The sequence below is a fragment of the Phyllobates terribilis genome, unplaced genomic scaffold (assembly GCF_046119375.1).
Source record: "Phyllobates terribilis strain yellow unplaced genomic scaffold, ASM4611937v1 Scaffold_1__5_contigs__length_1240528914, whole genome shotgun sequence".
In the NCBI taxonomy this organism is placed as follows: domain Eukaryota; kingdom Metazoa; phylum Chordata; class Amphibia; order Anura; family Dendrobatidae; genus Phyllobates; species Phyllobates terribilis.
Window position 1 is genome coordinate 947,589,135 of NW_027362761.1, and position 22,198 is coordinate 947,611,332.

The 22,198-nt window shown below is 40.7% G+C and overlaps 1 protein-coding gene across 16 annotated transcripts in view; it reads right to left on the bottom strand.

Annotated features, from left to right (window-relative positions):
* Positions 1-22,198, bottom strand: part of INPP4B (inositol polyphosphate-4-phosphatase type II B) — a 911,138-nt gene that overhangs the window by 298,575 nt on the left and 590,365 nt on the right. For all 16 annotated transcript variants that reach the window (XM_073642182.1, XM_073642173.1, XM_073642215.1 and 13 more), the window contains one exon: positions 8,789-8,900. In XM_073642182.1, coding sequence (XP_073498283.1) covers positions 8,789-8,900 — 112 coding nt within the window. The remainder of the gene's footprint in view (positions 1-8,788; positions 8,901-22,198) is intronic.

A 22,198-nucleotide genomic window follows, 5' to 3' on the forward strand; every position in this document is an offset into this window, starting at 1 on the left:
ACAGAAGAGAAAAGGGCATAGGGAAAACAAAGACCATGCACTCCCAAATGTAATGCAAAATGTCAAAAAGTTTTTATTAATAATACATCAACAGCTCACAAACAACCAAGTTTTTTTTAAAACACTAAAAACACAACCTGTGTAGAAAATATTCAGATACAAGAGGTATGGGAAAATAACCCAGCAATGCAGAAAACCTCTAAACTTTGTAGGTAGTGTGAAAAGTCAAGTATTTATTGAGTCCAGATAGAAAACAATACCTTAGGTCACTGACCACTGGATCAATATATTAATAAACAATCAATATTTGCGGTAAAAAACGTGACCTTGGCAGATGAAAGCATTATATATAGGATCAATGCATATAGTTACCTACAAAGTGAGTGGTCCACTCACTTTGTAGGTAACTATATGTATTGATCATATATATAATTATATTATTTTCCCATACCTCTTGTATCTAAATATTTTCTACACAGGTTGTGCTTTAAGTGTTTTTAAAAAAAACTTGGTTGTTTGTGTGTTGTTGATGTATTATTAATAAAAACTTTTTGACATTTTGCATTACATTTGGGAGTGCATGGTCTTTGTTTGCCCTATGCCCTTTTCTCTTCTGTATACCAATTGATTCCCAGCGTGGGTTTACTGTAGCACCCCTTTGTTAAAAACAAAAAATTTTTTATAGCTAATCATTGAGCGGTGCTTGCTAAATGTGTTGTGTGAATTCTCTCATCTGTGCAACACTATGGAAATCCTGAAAACGTGACCTGTGGGGGCCGTGAGGACTGGAGTTTGGGAAACACTGACCTATATAATACATTGGAATAATGTAGTATTGCAGTGTATTGTAACGCTGATAATCTTCTATGAATCCCAGCCACAGTTTTAACATGGCAGACACAGGGCCGATCTGGATTTTTGTGAATCTAAATGAATTAAAAAACAAAAAATGGCTATGCTTGCAGCCATCATATAGCAAGCAGGTGTAGCAAAATGTGAGGTTTTATTACTGTTTTTTCCATTTCCTAATCGGTATGCAAATTGACTTAGCTGATGAGTGAATCTTTTTTCTTTTTTATTTAAGTATGAACCCATGAAGAACATTTTACCTATTGATAAAAACACAGCTGGAGAGTAATTTTAGATTACATTTCCTTGTGCTGTTTTGCTTACAAAATAGGTGTTCATGTATGCTAAGCCAAGGGCAAGCTCGAATATATTGTATACGGTAGAATTACACAAATCAAGGTCAGCTATCTACTGGAGAGAAAATTGTGCATTGCACTGCTGGTCTAAAATGGCACAAATGAGGATTCAGATATGGTTATTTCCATCTTAGTAAGTTATAACCTATCCACTGAATAAGTGATAACTTGCTGGTCCCTGGAGACTGCAATGCTAGAAGCCCCTCCAATTGGAAGGGGGGACTTCTGAAATGCTCCATTCATTGTCTATGGAACAGTGCTGGGGTGTCCTGAGTAAAAATCCCACCAAGAACAACATCTGCAAGGAGTTTGTATGTTCCCCCCATGTTTGTGTGGGTTTCCTCAGGGTTCGCCGGTTTCCTCCCACACTCCTAAGACATACTGATAGGGAATCTAGATTGTAAGACAGTAATGATGATGTATGGAGAGTGTTGTGGAATAAATGGTGCCATAAGTGTGAGCAAAATAGATAAAATATATAATCCTTTAACCCCTTTAAAGCCCATGACGTACTAATACGAGTCTGTGCCCTGGGACTTAAGAGCCTGACCCGTATTAGTATGTTATTGCGATTGCGAGCGCACACACGCTGTGCGGGCGCGATCGCCGACGGGTATCAGCTGATTGTCACAGCTGACACCCGGTACTATGTGCAGGGAGTGGTCTCGCACTGCTCCCGGCACATTAACCCCCGCAATGCTGTGATCGAAGTCGCATTGAGTATCGCAGGTGCTCGAGTCTCCGCTCCATATGCTTCGCGGCCAAAAAAACCTCGCGGGCATTGCCTGCCATGCACGAGCAATCCCCGCATGTTTTTTTGGGGGTGTCTAATAACCGTGAAACATGCTTGCGGGGACTCGAGCATTTCACTTGAGCACCCGTGATACATGGTGCATACCTGAGTACCCGATGCAAACTCAAGTAGTGAGCACTTGCGCTCAAGACTAATGACAACTTATTCAATATGATGAATTAATGTTATCAAATTCTGTGTCGTACCTTTGGGTTCAAAATGTTAACTATACCCCTTGATAAAATCCTTGAGGGGTGTAGTTTCCAAAATGGGGTCACTTGTGGAGGGTTTCCACTATTTAGGCACATCAGGGGCTCTCCAAACGCGACATGGCGTCCGCTCTCGATTCCAGACGATTTTGCGTTCAAAAAGTCACACAGTGCTCCTTCCCTTCTGAACTCTGCCGTGCGCCCAAACACTGTATTTTCCCCACATATGCGGTATTGGCGGACTCAGGAGAAATTGCACAAGTTTTTGGGGTCCATTTTCTCCTCTTACCCTTGTGAAAATAAAAAAATTGGGGCTAAAACATCATTTTTGTGGAAAAAGTTTGATTTTTTTATTTTCACGGCTCCATGTTATAAACTTCTGTAAAGGACTTGGGGGTTCAAGGTGCTCACCACACATCTAGATAAGTTCCCTGAGGGGTCTAGTTTCCAAAATGGTGTCACTTGTGGGGGGTTTCCACTGTTTAGGCACATCAGGGGCACATCCGCTAATTATTCAAGCAAATTTTACAATCAAAAAGTCAAATGGCGCTCCTTCCCTTCCGCGCGCCCAAACAGTGGTTTCCCCCCACATATGGGGCATCTGCTAACTCAGGAGAAATTGCACAACAAACTGCATAGTGCAATTTCTTCTGTTACCCTTATGAAAATTCAAAACTGGGGGCTGAAAAACATTTTTGTGGGAAAACTGTGAAAATTTTATTTTTACGGCTCAATGTTATAAACTTCTGTGAAGCACTTGGGGGTTCAAGGTGCTCACCACACGTCTAGATAAGTTCCCTGAGGGGTCTAGTTTCCAAAATGTGTTTTTTCCCCACATATGGGGTATCTGCGTGCCCAGGGGAAATTGCACAACAAATTTTGGGGTCCATTTTTTCCTGTTACCCCTGCAAAAATAAAAAAAAATGGGTCTAAAGTAACATTTTTGTAAAAAAAAGTTAAATGTTAATTTTTTTCTTCCACATTCCAAAAATTCCTGTGAAGCACCTGAAGGGTTAATTCACTTCTTGAATGTGGTTTTGAGCACCTTGAGGGGTGCAGTTTTTAGAATGGTGTCACTTTTGGGTATTTTCTGTCATAAAGACCCCTCAAAGTGACTTCAAATATGATGTGGTCCCTAACAAAATGGTTTTGTAAATTTTGTTGGAAAAATGAGAAATCGCTGGTCAACTTTTGACCCTTAGGCTGAGTTCACACGATGCGTTTTTCATGCGTTTCCGCGGCGTTTTTGCAGTTGCGTAAACGCCGTGGAAACGCATGAAAAACGCATGGTAGAAGGGCAGCAATGTTCCCCAATGGAAATCCGCATGTGCTGTGCCCATGATGCGGATTTTTCCGCAGCGTAAACGCTGCGGTCAAAAATCCGCAGCATGTCAATTAATTTTGCGGAAACGCTGCTCTTTTGCCGCCATTGACTTGCATTAGACCGCATGGAATCCGCATCACTGTATATGTTGATGCGCTTTTCATGCGGTCTAATGTGCGGATGGTACCCGGGTGTGGATGAGAGGACTCTCATCCAGACCCAGGTACCATTAAAAAAAAAAGAATAAAATAAAAAATATATATATTCTCACCTTCTGACGGCCCGCGCTGCGTCCTGCCGGCTTCCCGGGCACTTCGCGGTTGAATGAAGGACCTTCGCTGACGTCAGAGTCATGTGACGGGTCACGTGACGCTGACGTCGGAAGGTCCTAAAGTCTTCACTGCCGGCAGCCGGGACTGATGAAGCAGGACACCGGGGGCCATCAGAGGGTAAAGTATAGATTTATTTTTTATTTTTTGACATTCACACACTATATAAATCCATGCCGGTTGCATGGATTTATATAGTGTGAAGTTGACAAGCACTTTCCAAGTGATGCTAAAATCGCTTGGGAAGCGCTTGTCAACCCGCATGCAGAAATGAAAGTGAAGACCGCTTCATTTCCGCATGTCCCTGGCAGGAAACTGCATGTACAATCCGCATGTACAATCCACATGCGTTTTTTCCTGCCAGAGAGATGCAGAAACGCTCAGGAAAAAATCCTGAGCATTTCTACATCGTGTGCACATACCCTTATAGCTCCCCAATAAAAAAAAATTTTGGTTACAAAATTGTGCTGATGTAAAGTAGACATGTGGGAAATGTTATTTATTAACTATTTTGTGTGACATATCTCTCTGATTTAAGGGCATGAAAATTCAAATTTTGAAAATTGCAAAATTTTCAACATTTTCGCCAAATTTCCATTTTTTTCACAAATAAACGCAAGTGATATCGAAGAAATTTTACCACAATCATGAAGTACAATATGTCATGAAAAAACAATCTCAGAATCAGGGGAATCCGTTGAAGCGTTCCAGAGTAATTACCTCATAAAGTGACAGTGGTCAGAATTGTAAAAATTGGCCTGGTCATTAACGTGCAAACCACCTTGGGTTGTAAAGGGGTTAAAGATGTTTTCCGGTTTCAGAAAAGCCCTGTCCCCAGGTGCAGTGCTTTTTTTTGTTTTCTTTTAAAAACTACTACTTTAGACTTCATTCAGATGTCCATTTTTCACGTATAGAATTTGTACCCATTATATTCAATGAGTCTTTTTAAAAGTCCATATTTTTTTGTGGACATGTCCATTTTTTACCAGCATCAAAGATGAAAAGTACCAATACAACTCTATTTGACGGTGATTAACACTGTGAAGGATAGGAGAAATGTTAGAATTTATTTATCCATACGTGAAAATCGCTGATGAAACTGACGATACTCAGACCATTTTTATGTGTACATGAGCAAACAGACATCTGAATGAGGCGTTACTCATTCACCCTAGGTCCAGCACTGAGTCTCCACTGCTGCTCTTGGTGTCTGCAATGCTGACATCACATGGACGGTCAGTGAGCGCAGAGGATAGTGCTGTCTCGTCAGGCAGAGCTTTAGCGCTCACTTATTGGCTCCAGCCTGTTGATGTCACGTCAGCGATGTAGGCAATAACAAGACATATGAGGAGCAGCATTAGAGACCCAGCGCTGGACCTGATAAGGCTGAGGACATCAGGTTTGTGGTTTTTTTTTTTTAAACTGTTCCTGGGAAAGCTCCTTTTTTAGGCCACGGTCACACGTTGAGTATTTGGTGAGTTTTTTACCTCAGTATGTATAAGCCAAAACCAGGAGTGGAACAGGCAGAGGAAAAGTATAGTAGAAACACGTCATCACTTCTGTATTTATCACCCACTCCTGGTTATGGCTTACAAATAGTGATGAGCGAGCATGCTCGGATATAGAGTCATCCGAGGGTGCTCGAGTCAAATGCTCGTGTACCCGTGGCCGCATGTATCAGGTGGCCGCGGGTACACGAGCATTTGCCTCGAGCACGCCGACTCCTCTATCCGAACCCGAGCACACTCGGATAACTCGATATCCGAGCATGCTCGCTCATCACTACTTACAAACACTGAGGTAAAAATCTCACCAAATACTCAGCGTGTGCATGTGGCCTTAATGACAAGCACCAAAGGTAGCTGGGCAGGGTGAGACTCAGGGTTTACACACACAGAATTGGCAGTGGATCAATCTCCCTACACAGCTTGGGAAAAACTCTTCATGGATTTGTAGTCACGCTGAGGATATTTTCTGAATCTGCAGAAGAGTTCATGTATTGCCGTGCAGTAATAGGGTTTTACCGTACATAAATACAACTAAAGAGCAAAAATAGATTTTCAATTTAACTACCTTGAATTTATCAATTTTGATTTTCTGAACATTTTTACTGCCAGCCACTGCTAGAAAGTTATGGCACGTCTCCATATTTCTATTAATTGTCATGTCTTTCAAGAAAGCTTTCTATTTGCACCTATCTTTATGAAGCAAGGGAGATGAATTCCTGCCAATTGGATTATTAGGAGGTAAACTTCTGTACTCCAATCCATTATTTTAATCCTATTATGGAACTTTTAGTGTTGAATTTTATCTATGAACGGGGGAATAATGGCAGGCATATTCCCAGGACAGCCCTTGGGTCCTTTCAAAGGGTTTGCTTGTTAAAGATATACAAGACCACGTCCACACATTGAGTATCTGGTGAGTTTTTTACCTCAGTATCTGGTCAGTATTTTACCTCAGTATTTGTAAGCCAAAACCAGGAGTGGGTGAAAAATACAGAAGTGGTGACGTGTTTCTATTAGGCCGGGGTCACATGAGTGTATGTTCTTTCATGCGAGATAATCGGGCTGATTATACAAATGACACTCGGCTCACACTCTGTCATAGTTTGAGCTGAGTGTCCATGCTTAGTGCTCTGATTCTCTAGCATGAGAAAATCGCAGCACAGGTGTGGAGAAGACTGAGAAAGTAATTTCTCCATTGCCGGCATCTGCGTAATCAGACTGCACTTGGATGTCATCAGAGTTTTTTCACACGCTCCCATACACTTGTATGGGTGTGTGATCCGATTCTCAGATCCAAATCGGCATGAGAAAATAATCGCAGATCTGCACTGCCCCACAGTATAACACTGGGGCGAGCGCTGTCTGATGAAACATGGCATAGCACTCGGTCGTGTTACACGGCAGTGTGAGTGAACACATACTTTTCCACTGACTTCCACTCCTGGTTTTGGCTTACAAATACTGAGGTAAAAAACTCACCAAATACTGAATGTGTGCACTTGGCCTACTAATAATTCAGTCAGGGCTTGTCCACACGATCGATTATTTCGGACTCGGTTTTCACGGATTGCACTCATGCCCATGATATTCTATGGGGCTGTGCACATGTCTGATTTTAATCCAACTGTTGGATCAAAATCGGCCATGCAAGTTTTGCAGTCAATGGTTTCTCTTCACTTCTTTCTCAGCGTTGCCCTCTGCTTCCTGATTAACAATAGAGACACAGGCTCGGCTGCATGATACCACCTCTATTGCTTACTGTCAGTCAAGAAGCGGAGGGCAGTTTTGAGTAGGCAAAAGCGAAGAGGAGCCGAGAACTGCAAGTGCACTAGTGGGCATATCAGTCCACTTGCAGTTCATGGCTCCTCTTCACGTCTCCCTGCCAGCACCACTCCTGCTTCTTAACTAATAGTTGACAACAAAGGGAATGTCATGCAGCAGAGCCCTGTCTCCACTGCCAAACATTTAGCAGAGGGCTGAGCTGCTCAGGAAAAAGAGAAGAGGAGCCGAGGACTGCAAGTGCACGGATATGTTCACTCCTAATCTGCATATGAACAAAAGACTAACTTAATCTTACAGAAGTAATGGAGATCAACAAAATAGGATTTTTCACCATACTCTCTCCTGCACTACCTGTAGTTTATTAAAGAAATTCTTACTAACCGGTTTCCATTAACAATCTCTTTATTGGTTTTGTTCCTGCAGTCGTGGTCACAGACAATGTTACCAAAAACAGGTGTGAAAAAACCATGACCAAAATATAATTATACACTTCAACTTTCTTACACCACCAACTAAAATTGTTACAATATGAAATAGACATCACACTTTTGCTGCACATATAGTCGATAGCTTTGTTTTGTGCATTTACATTGGGTAAAATGCTTGGATTCATAACAAAACCTGAAAATTGCATTTACTACAGGAGTGGGAGACAGCCTAAAGGCAGGTACTGTACCTATTGAAAGCCGGAAAATCTGGCCCTGAAATGACCTTAGGAAGGTATATTTAACAACATTTTCATTGATAACACACTTAATGGCAGTAATGTAAACTACAGTCTGCAATAAACACTTCATCATCTTATTCTTCATACTGATTACATACATCATTTTTTGTAGCTTGCATTATGTGTAAACTTTGGGAGGGGGGTTTGACAAATTGTACACTGTTAGCATTTTAATTGCATATTTATGTTTTCATTTTTTCTAAAATAGAATTCAAGACTAGGCAACCTCAGCCGGCTTGTACTCCAGCTCCAGCTGCCGCATACAGAGACGCTCATGTTTATAGGAACATCGGTGTAGCCACGCTGCATCAAGCAAAAGTGCTCTGTAATATGTGTGCAGAAACTAAATATAAGTGGTTTATTTTGATCCACTTTATTACAGTTTATTTTTATAATTCTAAAGATTGTATGGGCAGCTGTGCACTTAGCATAAGCTCAAAGCATAAAATCCTCTGCAGTTTAGATATAAAACAGTACACCCCTCACAAGGAGGTAGGTGCCGACAGCTGCCACAGTCAGGATGAATGCCGAAGCATCCATCCACCATAAGGACGATTTGTAAAGAAACATCATGGTATACGTTTGCAGCAACTCATTGTATAGGAATGCACAGTCTTCTGTGATTTTCTATACAGTAGAATACATTTTGGCACATACTGACCAGACGGAGGCCGATAGAACGCACCTTTGGTTTCGGTCTGATGAATGAGGGCCAATGGGTATGTTCGAATATATATTGGGAAAAGCTTCCCACGTATGGTGTAGGCTAACTGCATAGATGCAGGTTGTACCAAGCCTTACTCCTGCTTTCAATACTCATCATTTACTGAAAAACTGTAGGTTTTTTTATGAATTATTTAATCCAAGATACTTTCTTTAGTCATTTATGGCAGGGATTAGCAGTTGTCTACCTTTTGTGCTTGTGCATCTGTTGTGATGTGATCTGCCTCCCCATTCTGAATCTCCCCCATGTTCACCAGACTCACTTCAATATTGCCAATTTTCTTTCCACCATTTAAAGTTCTGAAAAACAAAAAAAAAAGTCAGGAAATGAAATGAAATGATTCATCAATTATGAAATGTATTCATGTATCAAATATCAATCCTCATTTATAATAATCTCCACAGGAAAATTAGTAATATAAATGTTACGGGATGGGACACCAAAAGTTATTCACAGCTCAAAACAAAATGAGAAAAAGCAAACTAGAGAACAACTTCCAGAATTTTCCCTTTTACTACAGTATGTTGTCAAGCTTATTAACCCCTTTACCCCCGAGGGTGGTTTGCACGTTAATGACCAGGCCAATTTTTACAATTCTGACCACTGTCACTTTATGAGGTAATTACTCTGGAATGCTTCAACAGATCCCCCTGATTCTGAGACTGTTTTTTCATGACATATTGTACTTTATGATAGTGGTAAAATTTCTTCGATATCACTTGCGTTTACTTGTGAAAAAAATCAGAAATTTGGAGAAAATTTTGAAAATTTCGCAATTTTCAAAATTTTAATTTTTATGCCCTTAAATCAGAGAGATATGTTACACAAAATAGTTGATAAATAACATTTCCCACATGTCTACTTTACATCAGCCCAATTTTGGAACCAATTTTTTTTTTTTTATTAGGGAGCTATAAGGGTTAAAAGTTGACCAGCGATTTCTCATTTTTACAACAAAATTTACAAAACCATTTTTTTAGAGACCACATCACATTTGATGTGACTTTGAGGGGCCTTTATGACAGAAAGTACCCAAAAGTGACACCATTCTAAAAACTGCACCCCCCAAGGTGCTCAAAACCACTTTCAATAAGTGAATTAACCCTTCAGGTGCTTCACAGGAATTTTTGGAATGTGGAAGAAAAAAATGAACATTTAACTTTTTTCACAAAAATGTTATTTCAGACCCAAATTTTTTTTATTTTCTCAGGGGTAACAGGAAAAAATGGACCCTGAAATTTGTTGTGCAAGTTCATCTGAGCACGCAGATACCCCATATGTGGGGAAAAACTACTGTTTGGGTGCACGGCAGGGTTCGGAAGGGAAGGCGCGCCATTTGACTTTTTGAATGTAAAATTTGCTTGAATAATTAGTGGACGCCATGTTGCGTTTGGGGAGCCCCTGATGTGCCTAAACAGTGGAAACCCCCCACAAGTGACCCCATTTTGGAAACTAGATCCCCCAGGGAACTTGTCTAGATGTGTGGTGAGCACCCTGAACCCCCAGTTGCTTCACAGAAGTTTATAACATTGAGCCGTAAAATAAAATTTTCACATTTTTCCAACAAAAATGTTGTTTTTTCAGCCCCCAATTTTGCATTTTCATAAGGGTAATAGGAGAAATTTCACCATGCAATTTGTTGTGCAATTTCTCCTGAGTAAGCAGATACCCCATATGTGGAGGAAAACCACTGTTTGGGCGCACGGCTGGGTTCGGAAGGGAAGGAGCGTTCATGGCAGGCAATCCCGGCAAGTTTTTTTTGGCTGTATAACAGCTGCAAAACATTTGGAGCGGAGACTCGAGCATGTCACTTGAGCACTCGCTATACTTGGTGCATACCTGAGCACCCGATGCAAACTCAAGTAGCGAGCACTTACGCTCAACATTAGCCTCCATATTGTCGTCATTTTTTTTTTCTTTACTTCTGAAAAATTACCACCTCCACCCTTAGCCCAACCCTAACCCTAGCCCAACCCTAACCCAACCCTAACCCTAGCTCAACCCTTACCCTAGCTCAACCCTTACCCTAACCCTAGCACAACCCTAACCCTAGCATAACCATAACCATGAAGTTTATTCTTTACGTCGCTCCTCGTGTGGTATAAGTGATTAGACAACTTTATTCTTCGGGTCGGTGCAATTACAGCAATACTAGATTCATATTGGGTTTTTATGATTGACAGCTGTCACACACTGAAAAACCCTTTTTTTTGCAAAGACTAGTTTTTGCATCGCCATATTTTGAGAGCTATAATTTTTCCATATTTTGTCCGACAGTCATGTGGTGGCTTGTTTTTTGCGGGACAAGTTGACATTTTTATTGGTACCATTTTCAGGCTTGTGACATTTTTTGATCGCTTTCTATTCCGATTTTAGGAAGGCAGAGGACACAAAAACCAACAATTCAGGAATTGTTTTTTTTTTTTTTTTTTTTAATGCCGTTCTGCTTGTGGTAAAATTGATAAGGCAGCATTATTCTTCGGGTCAGTACGTTTACAGCGGTGCCACATTTATATAGTTTTTTTTATGTTTTGGGGCTTTTACTCAAAAACTATTTTATAGAAAAAAGAACTGTTTTTGCATCGCTTTCTTCTGAGAGCTATAGCTTATATTTTTCATCCGTTGGAGCTGTATGGCAACTTGTTTTTTGCAGGACAAGATGACGTTTTCTGCGGTACCATTTTTATTTACATTAGTCTTTTTGATTGCATTTTATTCCATTTTTTGCTTGCTGGTATGATGATAAAGCATCGTATTATGTTTAGCTTTTTATTTTATTTTTTTACCATGTTCACTAAAGGGGTTAACTAGCTGGACAGTTTTATAGGTCAGGTCGTTCCGGACGCGGCAATACCAAATATGTTTACTTTTTATTGGTATATTTTTTTTCATAAGATTATTTATTGATAAGTACAATATATATTTATATTTTTTTGATTATTTTTTTTTTTTATAATATTTTTACAATTTTTTTTTCACTTTCTGACATTTTTATTACTTTCACACTTTGTCCCACTATGGGACTTTCACTTTTTGCAGCCTCATCGGCTGTATAGCACAAGAATGCAGCACCATCCCTGTGCTATGCAGCCTGTCAGAGCTGCACAGGGAGAAGTTACTTTGGTCGTGCACTCGGACGCCGGCAGAGAAGGTAAGTATCGCGCTTACCTCCTCTTGTCACCGGAATGCAACGGTCGATTCTATGGGCACAAAATGGTAGTTAATACTATCGTTCAGTGTGCATAGAATACCATTTGTCGGCAGCACATCCCCTGTTTACATAGAACAGTGTGCTGGAGATAATTATGATTTTTAGTCTACTTAAAAATCATTGCACCCAACAATTGCGCATTTTGCTCATCTGTTGAGGGTTTTCCGGCCTAATTAGATGGGCTGATAATTGTGAAAGAGGGTTTCACACTAAAGGGGCCTTAACATAACCGATCGCTATTTTGTAATAACTAGTGGATGCTCGGGTTCGGTCGAAGTTTGGTTCGGGTATGAATGAGGGGCCCAAACATCGGTGGTTTCCCATGCTGTCATCTACGTTACAGAGTGGGAAAAACGGGCTCTGATCAGTGGTAAGATCGTTACCGCCAGTCAGAACGTTGTGGTTCCACGCTGTCAGATGACAGCATGAGCCCGCAGCTTTGACCAGCGGTAAAAAGCTTACCGCCGGTCACAGACGTCAGCTGATGAGAGAATACTACTCTCATCAGCCTAAGCCTGCTGTCGCTGATAACAGCAAGAGCAGGCACTGCTGATGGGAGTATTCATCAGCCGGCCCCTGTGCGAGACCAAATAAAGAAATAAAAAAGAAAATAAATAAAATATTGAAATAAAAAAGCAGTATACTCATCTTAATGCATAATATCAAGCCCTTGTCACCTGTAAAAGAGAAAAAATAATAAACCACCATAACACTCACCTGTCTGCCATGAAGATAATCCATACAGTCCCACGAAGATCCAGATGACTTGGAGAGCAATCACGTCAGCAATCACTAATGTGACTGCTCTCCACGACAGCCGGCTCACACTGACACAGGAGTGTAATCACTCCTGCAGTGTGTAGCAGTGCCGTGATAAAGTTCACCAGAGTTCAAAGCTTATGCAACTGGTGAGCTCACTTACGTCACCGCTCGCTGAATTACTGCACCATAAGTGAGGTCACCAGGGTTCATCAGCTTTGAACTCCTGTAAACTTTATCACAGGAGTTCAGTGCTATTTTTGATTTTCTTTTTACAGAGAACATTGGCTTCAATGGATTAGGTGGATTTTAACTGTTTTTTTATTTTTAATAAGTGTTTAAACAGGGTGTTGACTTTTATGTCAAATAAAGGATTGTATTCAGGCTGTGTGTTTATTTTCAAACTTACTATGGGGTTAGTAATGGGGGCATCGTATAGACGCCTCTCCATTATAAACCCCTGGGCTTCATGTCAGCAGCCAAACAAGGCTGACATGAACCCCAACCTTATTACCCCACTTTCCCTGCTGCGGTGAAGAGCAGAGGCTAAGCACAAGATTTGGTGCATCTTATTGATGTGCCGTTTCTGGGACGCCTGAGAGCTGATGGTTTTTAGTTTGGGAGAGGGCCAATAACCATGTCTCCTTCCTAGACTATTAATATCAGTCCACAGCTGTCTGCTTAGTCTTTGCTGGTTAGTGAATATAAGGGGACCCCACATCAATTTTTTTTGGGGGGTCTCCCCTATAATAACCAGTAAAAGCTAAGCAAACAGCCGTGATATTAATAGCCTGGGAACCTTTATGGCTATTGGCCCGTTCCCTGAATATTAACATCAGCCCCCAGCCATCAGCTTTCCCTTTGCTGATTATGAAAATTACAGGGGACTCCACGCCTTTTTATTCCTTTTTTTATTTTTTATTAACAAGTACAGTAAAATACACATCCAAAGTAACCTTAGTTCACAGCCTCCAGGTGTTCCAGCACCTGGAAACTCCAGTAACCTTAAAATGTCCGTCAAGGTTTCCCATGAGGCTTCCTGGCCTCACAGCTGCTGGGAGGCCCAGTGGCTTTGAACTCAGGTAACCTGAAAGGTTAAAGCCACTGGGTCTTACAGTAGCTCTAGTGCTGGACTGCCAGAGTTCTGAGTGCTGGACAGGCGCCGGATGCAGCTCACATCATTGTCGCCTGGTCTCTCTAAGATCAGTGCGACCAGGCGACAATGATGGGAGTTGTAGTCAGAACCCGCAGTGTACATTATGTGTAAAATAATGAATTAACAGGAACCTGTCACCAGAAATAATGCGATTAACCTGCAGATATATGATTTATCTGCAGATTAACAGCATTATTATGCTGCCCTGCTCCTGCACACAGCTGACTACAGCGGGGAGAAAATGAACTTTATTCTCTCCGCAGCATTTGGTTTCAGTCATGGGGGCAGGGGCAGCGCTGGTTCAGTCACCACTGAGTATACAAAGCGGCGGTTTTAACCGTGCTCCTGGCCTTGACTGACACTCCCTCTGCATTGGAGCAAGCTGTCAGTCAGGGACAGGGGTGCAGTTACAGCCACTGCTCTGTATACTCAGAGCAATGACTCAACTTGCGCCGTCCCCGCCCCATGACTTAAACCGAATGCTGGCGAGGAGAATAAAGTTCATTTTCTCCCCATTGCATTCGGCTGCGTGCAGACGCCGGGCACCATGATAACGCTGTTAACATGCAGATTAATTGTATATCTGCAGGTTAACAGCGTTATTTTCTGGTGACCGATTCCCTTTAAATAAAAAAACAGCGTGGGATCCCGCCAATTATTCTTAACCAAAAAGTTACATTTTGATGTTGAAACATTTATCACCTATTCACTGTATAGGTGATACATTTTAGATTCATGGGGGTCTAAGTACTGGGATTCTTCTCATCGTTTGAAAAGGTGAACATTTCCCCCCCCGAGGATCACAATCGTGAGTAGTAGGTGTAGTAGTATGTGTTTGAAAACCTGATGAGCATATACCCTGCTCCATTCAATGTCTATGGCACCACTGGAAACAGTAGAGTAGATGGTAATAAATGCTTTTAACTAGAATACCTTTTTAACATAATGGTGAAGAAAAACTAATTTAGTAACATTAAAATTACCTTAAAACATTATTAAATTTGTTATTATTGCTAAAATGTATAGTGTTTTAATTTTTTTTTCTTTTAATGCTACTTAATTACTTTTTGTTGGCTAATATGTTAAGGGTGTATTTCAGCTCAAAGCATTTATTAAATTTATTAACCATCTACTCCATCAATGCCATAGACAATGAATGCAGAAGGGTATTATTGTTGTACTTTATAAAGGACTACACAAAAAAAACACAATGTACCATATGTAATTGTTTGTAGAGAAAGAAGATAAAAATGGGCATCCATTAGTATCACCTTTATCTACTTTCTGCATATAGATACAGATCAAGGGTATTACATCATCAGCTGCTGCTAGTTTATTCATCCTATTTGCGTCTCAGTCGCCCCCTGAAGGTCACCGCTGAGCTGATTGTATGTCGAGCCTGAAGCTTTCATTACCAGTCTACGTGGAGCTTGTACTACTCTAATACAGCTTCAAAATTCTGGGTGCAAAGATTTAGCCACAATCTCAGTTTCTAGGAATTGGTGAAGAAATCTGTATTGCGCAGAAAAATTTAATTACAGTAATCCACAAGCATAGAAGAAGAAAAACATGGTTCAAGCAATACATAAAGTCAGACAATTGCATGGATACAAGTGAATTTTCTTGGCATACTCGAAAGGTGCCAATTTAAGAGAAGCATTTCACACATTAAGGCTTATGTATAAGTGCAGATAAAAAGAGAAGGTGTTGGCGAAAGCATCTAATCAGGTCACTGCTGTTGCTTTGTAACCAGCTTGACTTCATTTTTTTTGCTATAAACACTTTCACTTTTTCTTTTATGCTCTCATAAATTAGCCCGAAAATGTCTTTTCTATCCTTCAGGCCTCAATATGCTGCCGTGCGGCTGCCAGGTGCTGTTTGAATGGAGGTATTTTCCTTAAAAACAATGCTTTTAGGCGAGAATACAACTGTATATTTGGTATATGATGGATTAAAAAAAAAATCTCCCCACAAAACAATAGAGGTCTCATGCTACTGTACGGAACCCACTATAGAGCGATGTGTGTAAGATTGTGATGAGGTTGTACATATTAGGCCTCTCAAAAACATGTTTTTCTTCTCATTCATCATTTTTTTTGTAAATTGATTACCATACGGTGGGTACAGATGCATGAACCCCGAGACTTACAAACCCATGACTAATTGTGTAGATGGGACCTCCAAGGTTATCTTCAGGTGCTATAATAAAGTTTTTTCTTTGGTCCCATCCCTTTTCTGATGATTTCATATTACTATTTAGAAGTCTTAAAAATCAAGCACAATTGCCTTTGGATCCATGACAACTCATCAAGCAATCACAGCCATGGGTTCTTAGACCAAGAAACGAAAAAGACTTTGCTCATAATATAAGTATGCACTACAGAGTAAAATCTTCAATGTACAGTAATTTAAGGCTATGCACATCTTTGGCTGCATTTTAACTGTAATTTGTTTATACTTTTGGCTAAAATGGTTTGTGCAAGTGGGCTTAATTAAAAATATTCTTGTATTTTTTGACAGCTCAGTCTGTAGTCTCCCTTTCTGCTTCTCTGAACACAAATCTTAGCCGACATTTTCACAACAAAATAAACTTAAATATAAAGGGAAGTAATCTTTATGAGCATCTGGGATATTAAATAAGTCTCATGGAGCTGATCAGGCTAGTGTACTTACATATGTCAGAATGGCGGTATTGTCCTCTTTGTAAGTTTGAATACAGGAAGAGAGTAAAAGAACAAAAATTCAAGTGTATTCAATCTCTGCTCAACTAACCTGATTAGTAGGCCCTCAGTGTTCCTCCACCCTGCTGCTATTAATGCAATCTCACACTGTTCAGTACATGCTACAGCTATCAATCAAGCTCTTCAGACTGCTTGTAGGTGCTTACAATGATAACAGTGCACTGACTGTATAGTCAGAGGTGCCTGCAACAGACCCCTGCACCACCCCAATGACTGGAAGAACATAACTTCATTTTATCAGGATGACAGAACTGTGTGAGGGCTTGTATTCTGCACCTTGAGCTAATTTATATTTTTCATACCATTATGGGGTATATACAATGCTTTAATCACAGTGTATTGCAATTTTTTGAGATGTAGAGCCAGTCAAAAAATAACAATTCTGGTGGTTTAATTTTTTTTTATCAATTTTCATATATGTGTATTTTTTTACATTTTCTTTATTTTCAAGTTTTAGATTTTTTTTTAAAACTTTTTACTGTATTTTTTAGTTGCCTTAGGGGACTTTAACCTGTGATTGTCTAATCACTAGTAATATATATAGCAATACCACAGTGCCGCTGTGTATAGTAAAAATCATGGACTCCTATGAACATCAGTCACGGGCTGGCTTTCATAGGAGTACTGTCATGATAGACACCGGTGTCTTCAGCAGGCCCTAGGCCGTCATGGTAACCCATTGTGTGCACTAATGTGCCCCAGGTCTTGTGCTATAAATGCTGCTGTCAAAGATAGACAACAACAGATAATGTCTGTAAAGAGCTGTGGAATTAATGGCACTATATAAGTGAGTAAAATAAATAAAAATAAACAAACAACATTTAACAGGTTAACTCCATAACGCCCAATGAAAGACACTGCATGTCATGAGAGGATGCTAGTTCCCGCTCCTTGCCGTGCAGTGTCCGTCATAGCTTTAAACTGTCACTACGTGTAAACACGCAGTGATTAAGTGCCGACAGCTGTCACAGACAGCTGAGCGGCATGAGAAGGGGTGCAGAGACTTATGCCGGTGGTCCCCGCACCCAGATCGCTGAGATCGGTCAGTCAATCTAACTGACCGAGCACAGCATGATCGCGCAGGAGATGCTGTAATATCAGCACCTCCTGCCCGATGAGTGCCGGAGCTCAGCGCTGCCAGTGGCTGAGCTCCTGCACCAAACATCCAGTAGCGGTGTGTCAGCACCGCCCCTGGCTGTTAACCCCTTGAATGCTACGATCGAGCGCGATCGCATGATTCAGGAGGCAGAAAGAGGGCTGGGAGCTCCCTCTGACTTCAGATCGGCGCCCCTGCGATGTAATCGTTGCCAGATCATTGCCATGGTGACCCAGGGTCGTCATGACGACCCCCGGGTCACCAAGATATGGAAAGCTGCATGGTCTCAGGAGCTTTTACTATAGGTATAATGCCCTGCAATCTAGTGCATTGCAATGCATTATACCTGAGATCAAAGAGAAAAAAAAAGAAAGTCTCATAAAGGGACTAAGTAAAAAAGTTGAAAAAAAATGGTAAAAAAAAAATTGGAAAAATATGTAAAAAAAAAAAAAATATTACAAAAGAATAAAAAAATTACACTAATAAATACACATTTTTATGTAAAAAAAAAAAAAGTACACATATTTGGTATCGCTGCGTCCGGAACGACCCGGCCTATAAAAGTGTCACACTAGTTAACCCCTTCAGTGAACGCCATAAAAAACACTCTTAAAAAACTAGGCAAACGATGCTTTATTATCATACCGCTGGAAAAAAGTGGAATAAAACGCGATAAAAAATGAATATAAATAAAATTGGTACCGCTGAAAATGTCATCTTGTCCCGCAAAAAACAAGCTGCCATGCAGCTCCATCAGCGGAAAAATAAAAAAGTTATAGCTCTTAGAATAAAGCGATGCAAAAAAAAAAATATTTTTCCTATAAAAGTTTTTATTGTGTAAAAGCGCCAAAACATGAAAAACTTTATAAATGTGATACTGCTGTAATCGCACTGACCTGAAGAATAAAGCTACCTTATCAATTTTACCACACGCGGAGCAACAAAAAATAAAATTCCTGAATTGACTTTTTTTTCATTCTCTCTCCCCAAAAACTGGAATAGAAAGCGATTAAAAAATGTCATGTTCCCAAGAATGGTACGAATAAAAACGTCAACTCGTCCCGCAAAAAATAAGCTCTTACACGAGTGTCCCAGAGGAAGATTCCCTATAATGAGGCAGATGGAGGTACTGTGGACGCCGTCTGACCTGTGATCCGGTGGTGTCCATCTTTATGAGTGCATAAAAGCGCGGTCGGCCGCTGTTTTGTGCACCTCTAAAAAGAAGGACAACGCTGAACAGAGGCCAGATGGAGCCCAGAGTAACTCTGCTGACTCATTGTAGTGAATGGATCCCCTGGGGGGTGTCACCTGAATCACGTCACTCAGAGATTTAGATGGAAACCCCAAAGCAATTGCTCAGTGTAGAGTGCTGGATAAATGTGATCCCAAATGTTTTGTAAAATGTTCCCAATAAAAGCTTCAAATCAATCCACAAAAAAAGCCCCACTCAGGTCCATGATGTTAATGGAAATATAGGAGGCTTCCACATTACTGGTAGCACAAAGGCTTTGGAAAAGTGAAATCGCTCGTCGCCCCCAAAAGAAATTCAGCAAATTCTGCGCTCCGAAATTCTAATGCCCCCCCCGCCCCTGTAAGCTCCAGTTTGTGCCTAAACCACATTTGCCATCCACATGTTTGGCAGGGGTATAATTTACAAAATGGGGTCACTTGAGGGGGCATTTAGGGTCTCTGTTTATGGAGTCCACAAACTATTCTAGGAAAAGCTGCGCTCCAGGAGGCAAATTGCGCTCTGTCCCTACCAAGTCTCGCCGTGTGGCTAAGCAGTACTGTACAACCACATACGAGGTATTGCCACATTCAACAGAAATTGTCAGACAAATTTTGGTGCCATTTTTGTCCATTATCCCTGTCACAAACCGATCGGAGCCACGTGCCCCTGATCCTTCCTCACAACTTCCGTGAGTTCCGGGTTTAGGATAATGTGAAGTGAGCTTATAAATTCTATAGATTTATTTACTCAAAAGAGCGATGCTAGGTACAATATATACAAGCGGTTACAAGATACAGTCATATGAAAAAGTTTGGGCACCCCTTTTAATCTTAAGCTTAATGTTTTATAAAAAATTGGTGTTTTTGCAACAGCTATTTCAGTTTGATATATGTAATAACTGTTGGACACAGTAATGTTTCTGCCTTGAAATGAGGTTTATTGTACTAACAGAAAATGTGCAATCTGCATTCAAACAAAATTTGACAGGTGCATAAGTATGGGCACCCTTATCAGTTTCTTGTTTTAAATACTACTACCTACTTTTTACTGACTTACTAAAGCACTTTTTTTGGTTTTATAACCTCATTGAGCTTTGAACTTCATAGCCAGGTGTATGCAATCATGAGAAAAGCTACTTAAAGTGACCATTTGCAAGTTGTTCTCCTGTTTGAATCTCCTCTGAAGAGTGGCATCATGGGCTCCTCCAAACAACTGTCAAATGATCTGAAAACAAAGATTATTCAACATAGTTGTTCAGGGGAAGGATACAAAAAGCTGTCTCAGAGATTTAACCTGTCAGTTTCCACTGTGAGGAACATAGTAAGGAAATGGAAGAACACAGGGACAGTTCTTGTTAAGGCCAGAAGTGGCAGGCCAAGAAAAACATCAGAAAGGCAGAGAAGAAGAATGGTGAGATCAGTCAAGGACAATCCTCAGACCACCTCCAGAGACCTGCAGCATCATCTTGCTGCAGATGGTGTCACTGTGCATCGTTCAACTATACAACGCACTTTGCACAAGGAGAAGCTGTATGGGAGAGTGATGCGAAAGAAGCCGTTTCTGCAAGCACGCCACAAACAGAGTCGGCTGAGGTATGCAAAAGCACATTTGGAGAAGCCAATTTCTTTTTGGAAGAAGGTCCTGTGGACTGATGAAACCAAGATTGAGTTGTTTGGTCATACAAAAAGGTGTTATGCATGGCGGCAAAAAAACACAGCATTCCAAGAAAAACACTTGCTACCCACAGTAAAATTTGGTGGAGGTTCCATCATGCTTTGGGGCTGTGTGGCCAATGCCGGCACTGGGAATCTTGTTAAAGTTGAGGGACGCATGGATTCCACTCAGTATCAGCAGATTCTTGACAATAATGTTCAAGAATCAGTGATAAAGTTGAAGTTACGCAGGGGATGGATCTTTCAGCAAGACAATGATCCAAACACCGCTCCAAATCTACTCAGGCATTCATGCAGAGGAACAATTACAATGTTCTGGAATGACCATCCCAGTCCCCAGACCTGAATATCATTGAACATCTGTGGGATCATTTGAAGAGGGCTGTCCATGCTCGGCGACCATCAAACTTAACTGGAATTGTTTTGTAAAGAGGAATGGTCAAAAATACCTTCATCCAGGATCCAGGAACTCATTAAAAGCTACAGGAAGAAACTAGAGGCTGTTATTTTTGCAAAAGGAGGATCTACTAAATATTAATGTCACTTTTCTGGTGAGGTGCCCATACTTATGCACCTGTCAAGTTTTGTTTGAAAGCAGATTGCACATTTTCTGTTAGTACAATAAACCTCATTTCAAGGCAGAAACATTACTGTGTCCAACAGTTATTACATATATCAAACTGAAATAGCTGTTGCAAAAACACCAATTTTTATAAAATATTAAGCTTAAAATTAATAGGGGTGCCCAAACTTTTTCATATGACTGTATATATATACAGTAGTCAGACAAATACAGTAAGGAAGCAGTAATACGATACAGTAAAATTAAAAGGAATAAAAGTGAATATACCACACTTTCATCAAAGGTCTCTGGACACGGCAGGAAGGGTGCTGTCATGGGTCCAGGGCGGTTCCTTGTGTCTTTCTGCACATCTGTAGTGACAGGTGACCCTCAACAGAAGACCCCTCCTCTCTCACAGAGGGACTCATTTATACGTAACTTGGGCAGGGCAGAAAATAGGCGATTTACATGTAATCTCCTCTTCCCTTCTATCAGACATTTCATAATACATTTCCCAGCAATATTCTCATTGTAAGGTGTGCATGGTAATTGATCTAACACAGGAGCTTCCCCTGACTTCAGAGGAAATTCAATTAGCTATTCCTCATTGTCATGATTCAATTAGCTCCCCCATACTCTTGTCAGGAATAGGCATTTGCACTACAAAGGTATGTATCCTAGCTGACCTGTATTCAATTCACTCCTGGCTTGTCACCCTGGAATCGAACGGAGGCTCCCAGGGGTTAATGTATTGAAGGGAAACAAATGCTGATGTAAATACTTTGTCCTCTCTGAGGTGAGACTGCAGGCTGCTATCATTATGGTCTATGTAATCACTATCCCATAATGATGCAATATATGATGTTGTCCCTCACACCTAGCACTATACCTTTCTCTCACAGCATATTCCTTACATTGGTCAGCTGCTATGACAATCAATATTACTCGTTATAAACATTTGTCGTGTCTCTGTGAACGCCATCCTGTGCAATAGCATCCTTTTGGTAATTGCCTTTTGGAGTCGGCATAGTAACGTAATGGTAATTAAGTCATATCCTGACTGTGGGGAATACACCATTTCCCCTGGGGTCCTTTGAAGTCAGACAGACTAGCATTCCTGCTGAGACCTTCATAGCAGGGAATATGAATTTCCAGTCCCTGGCCTCAC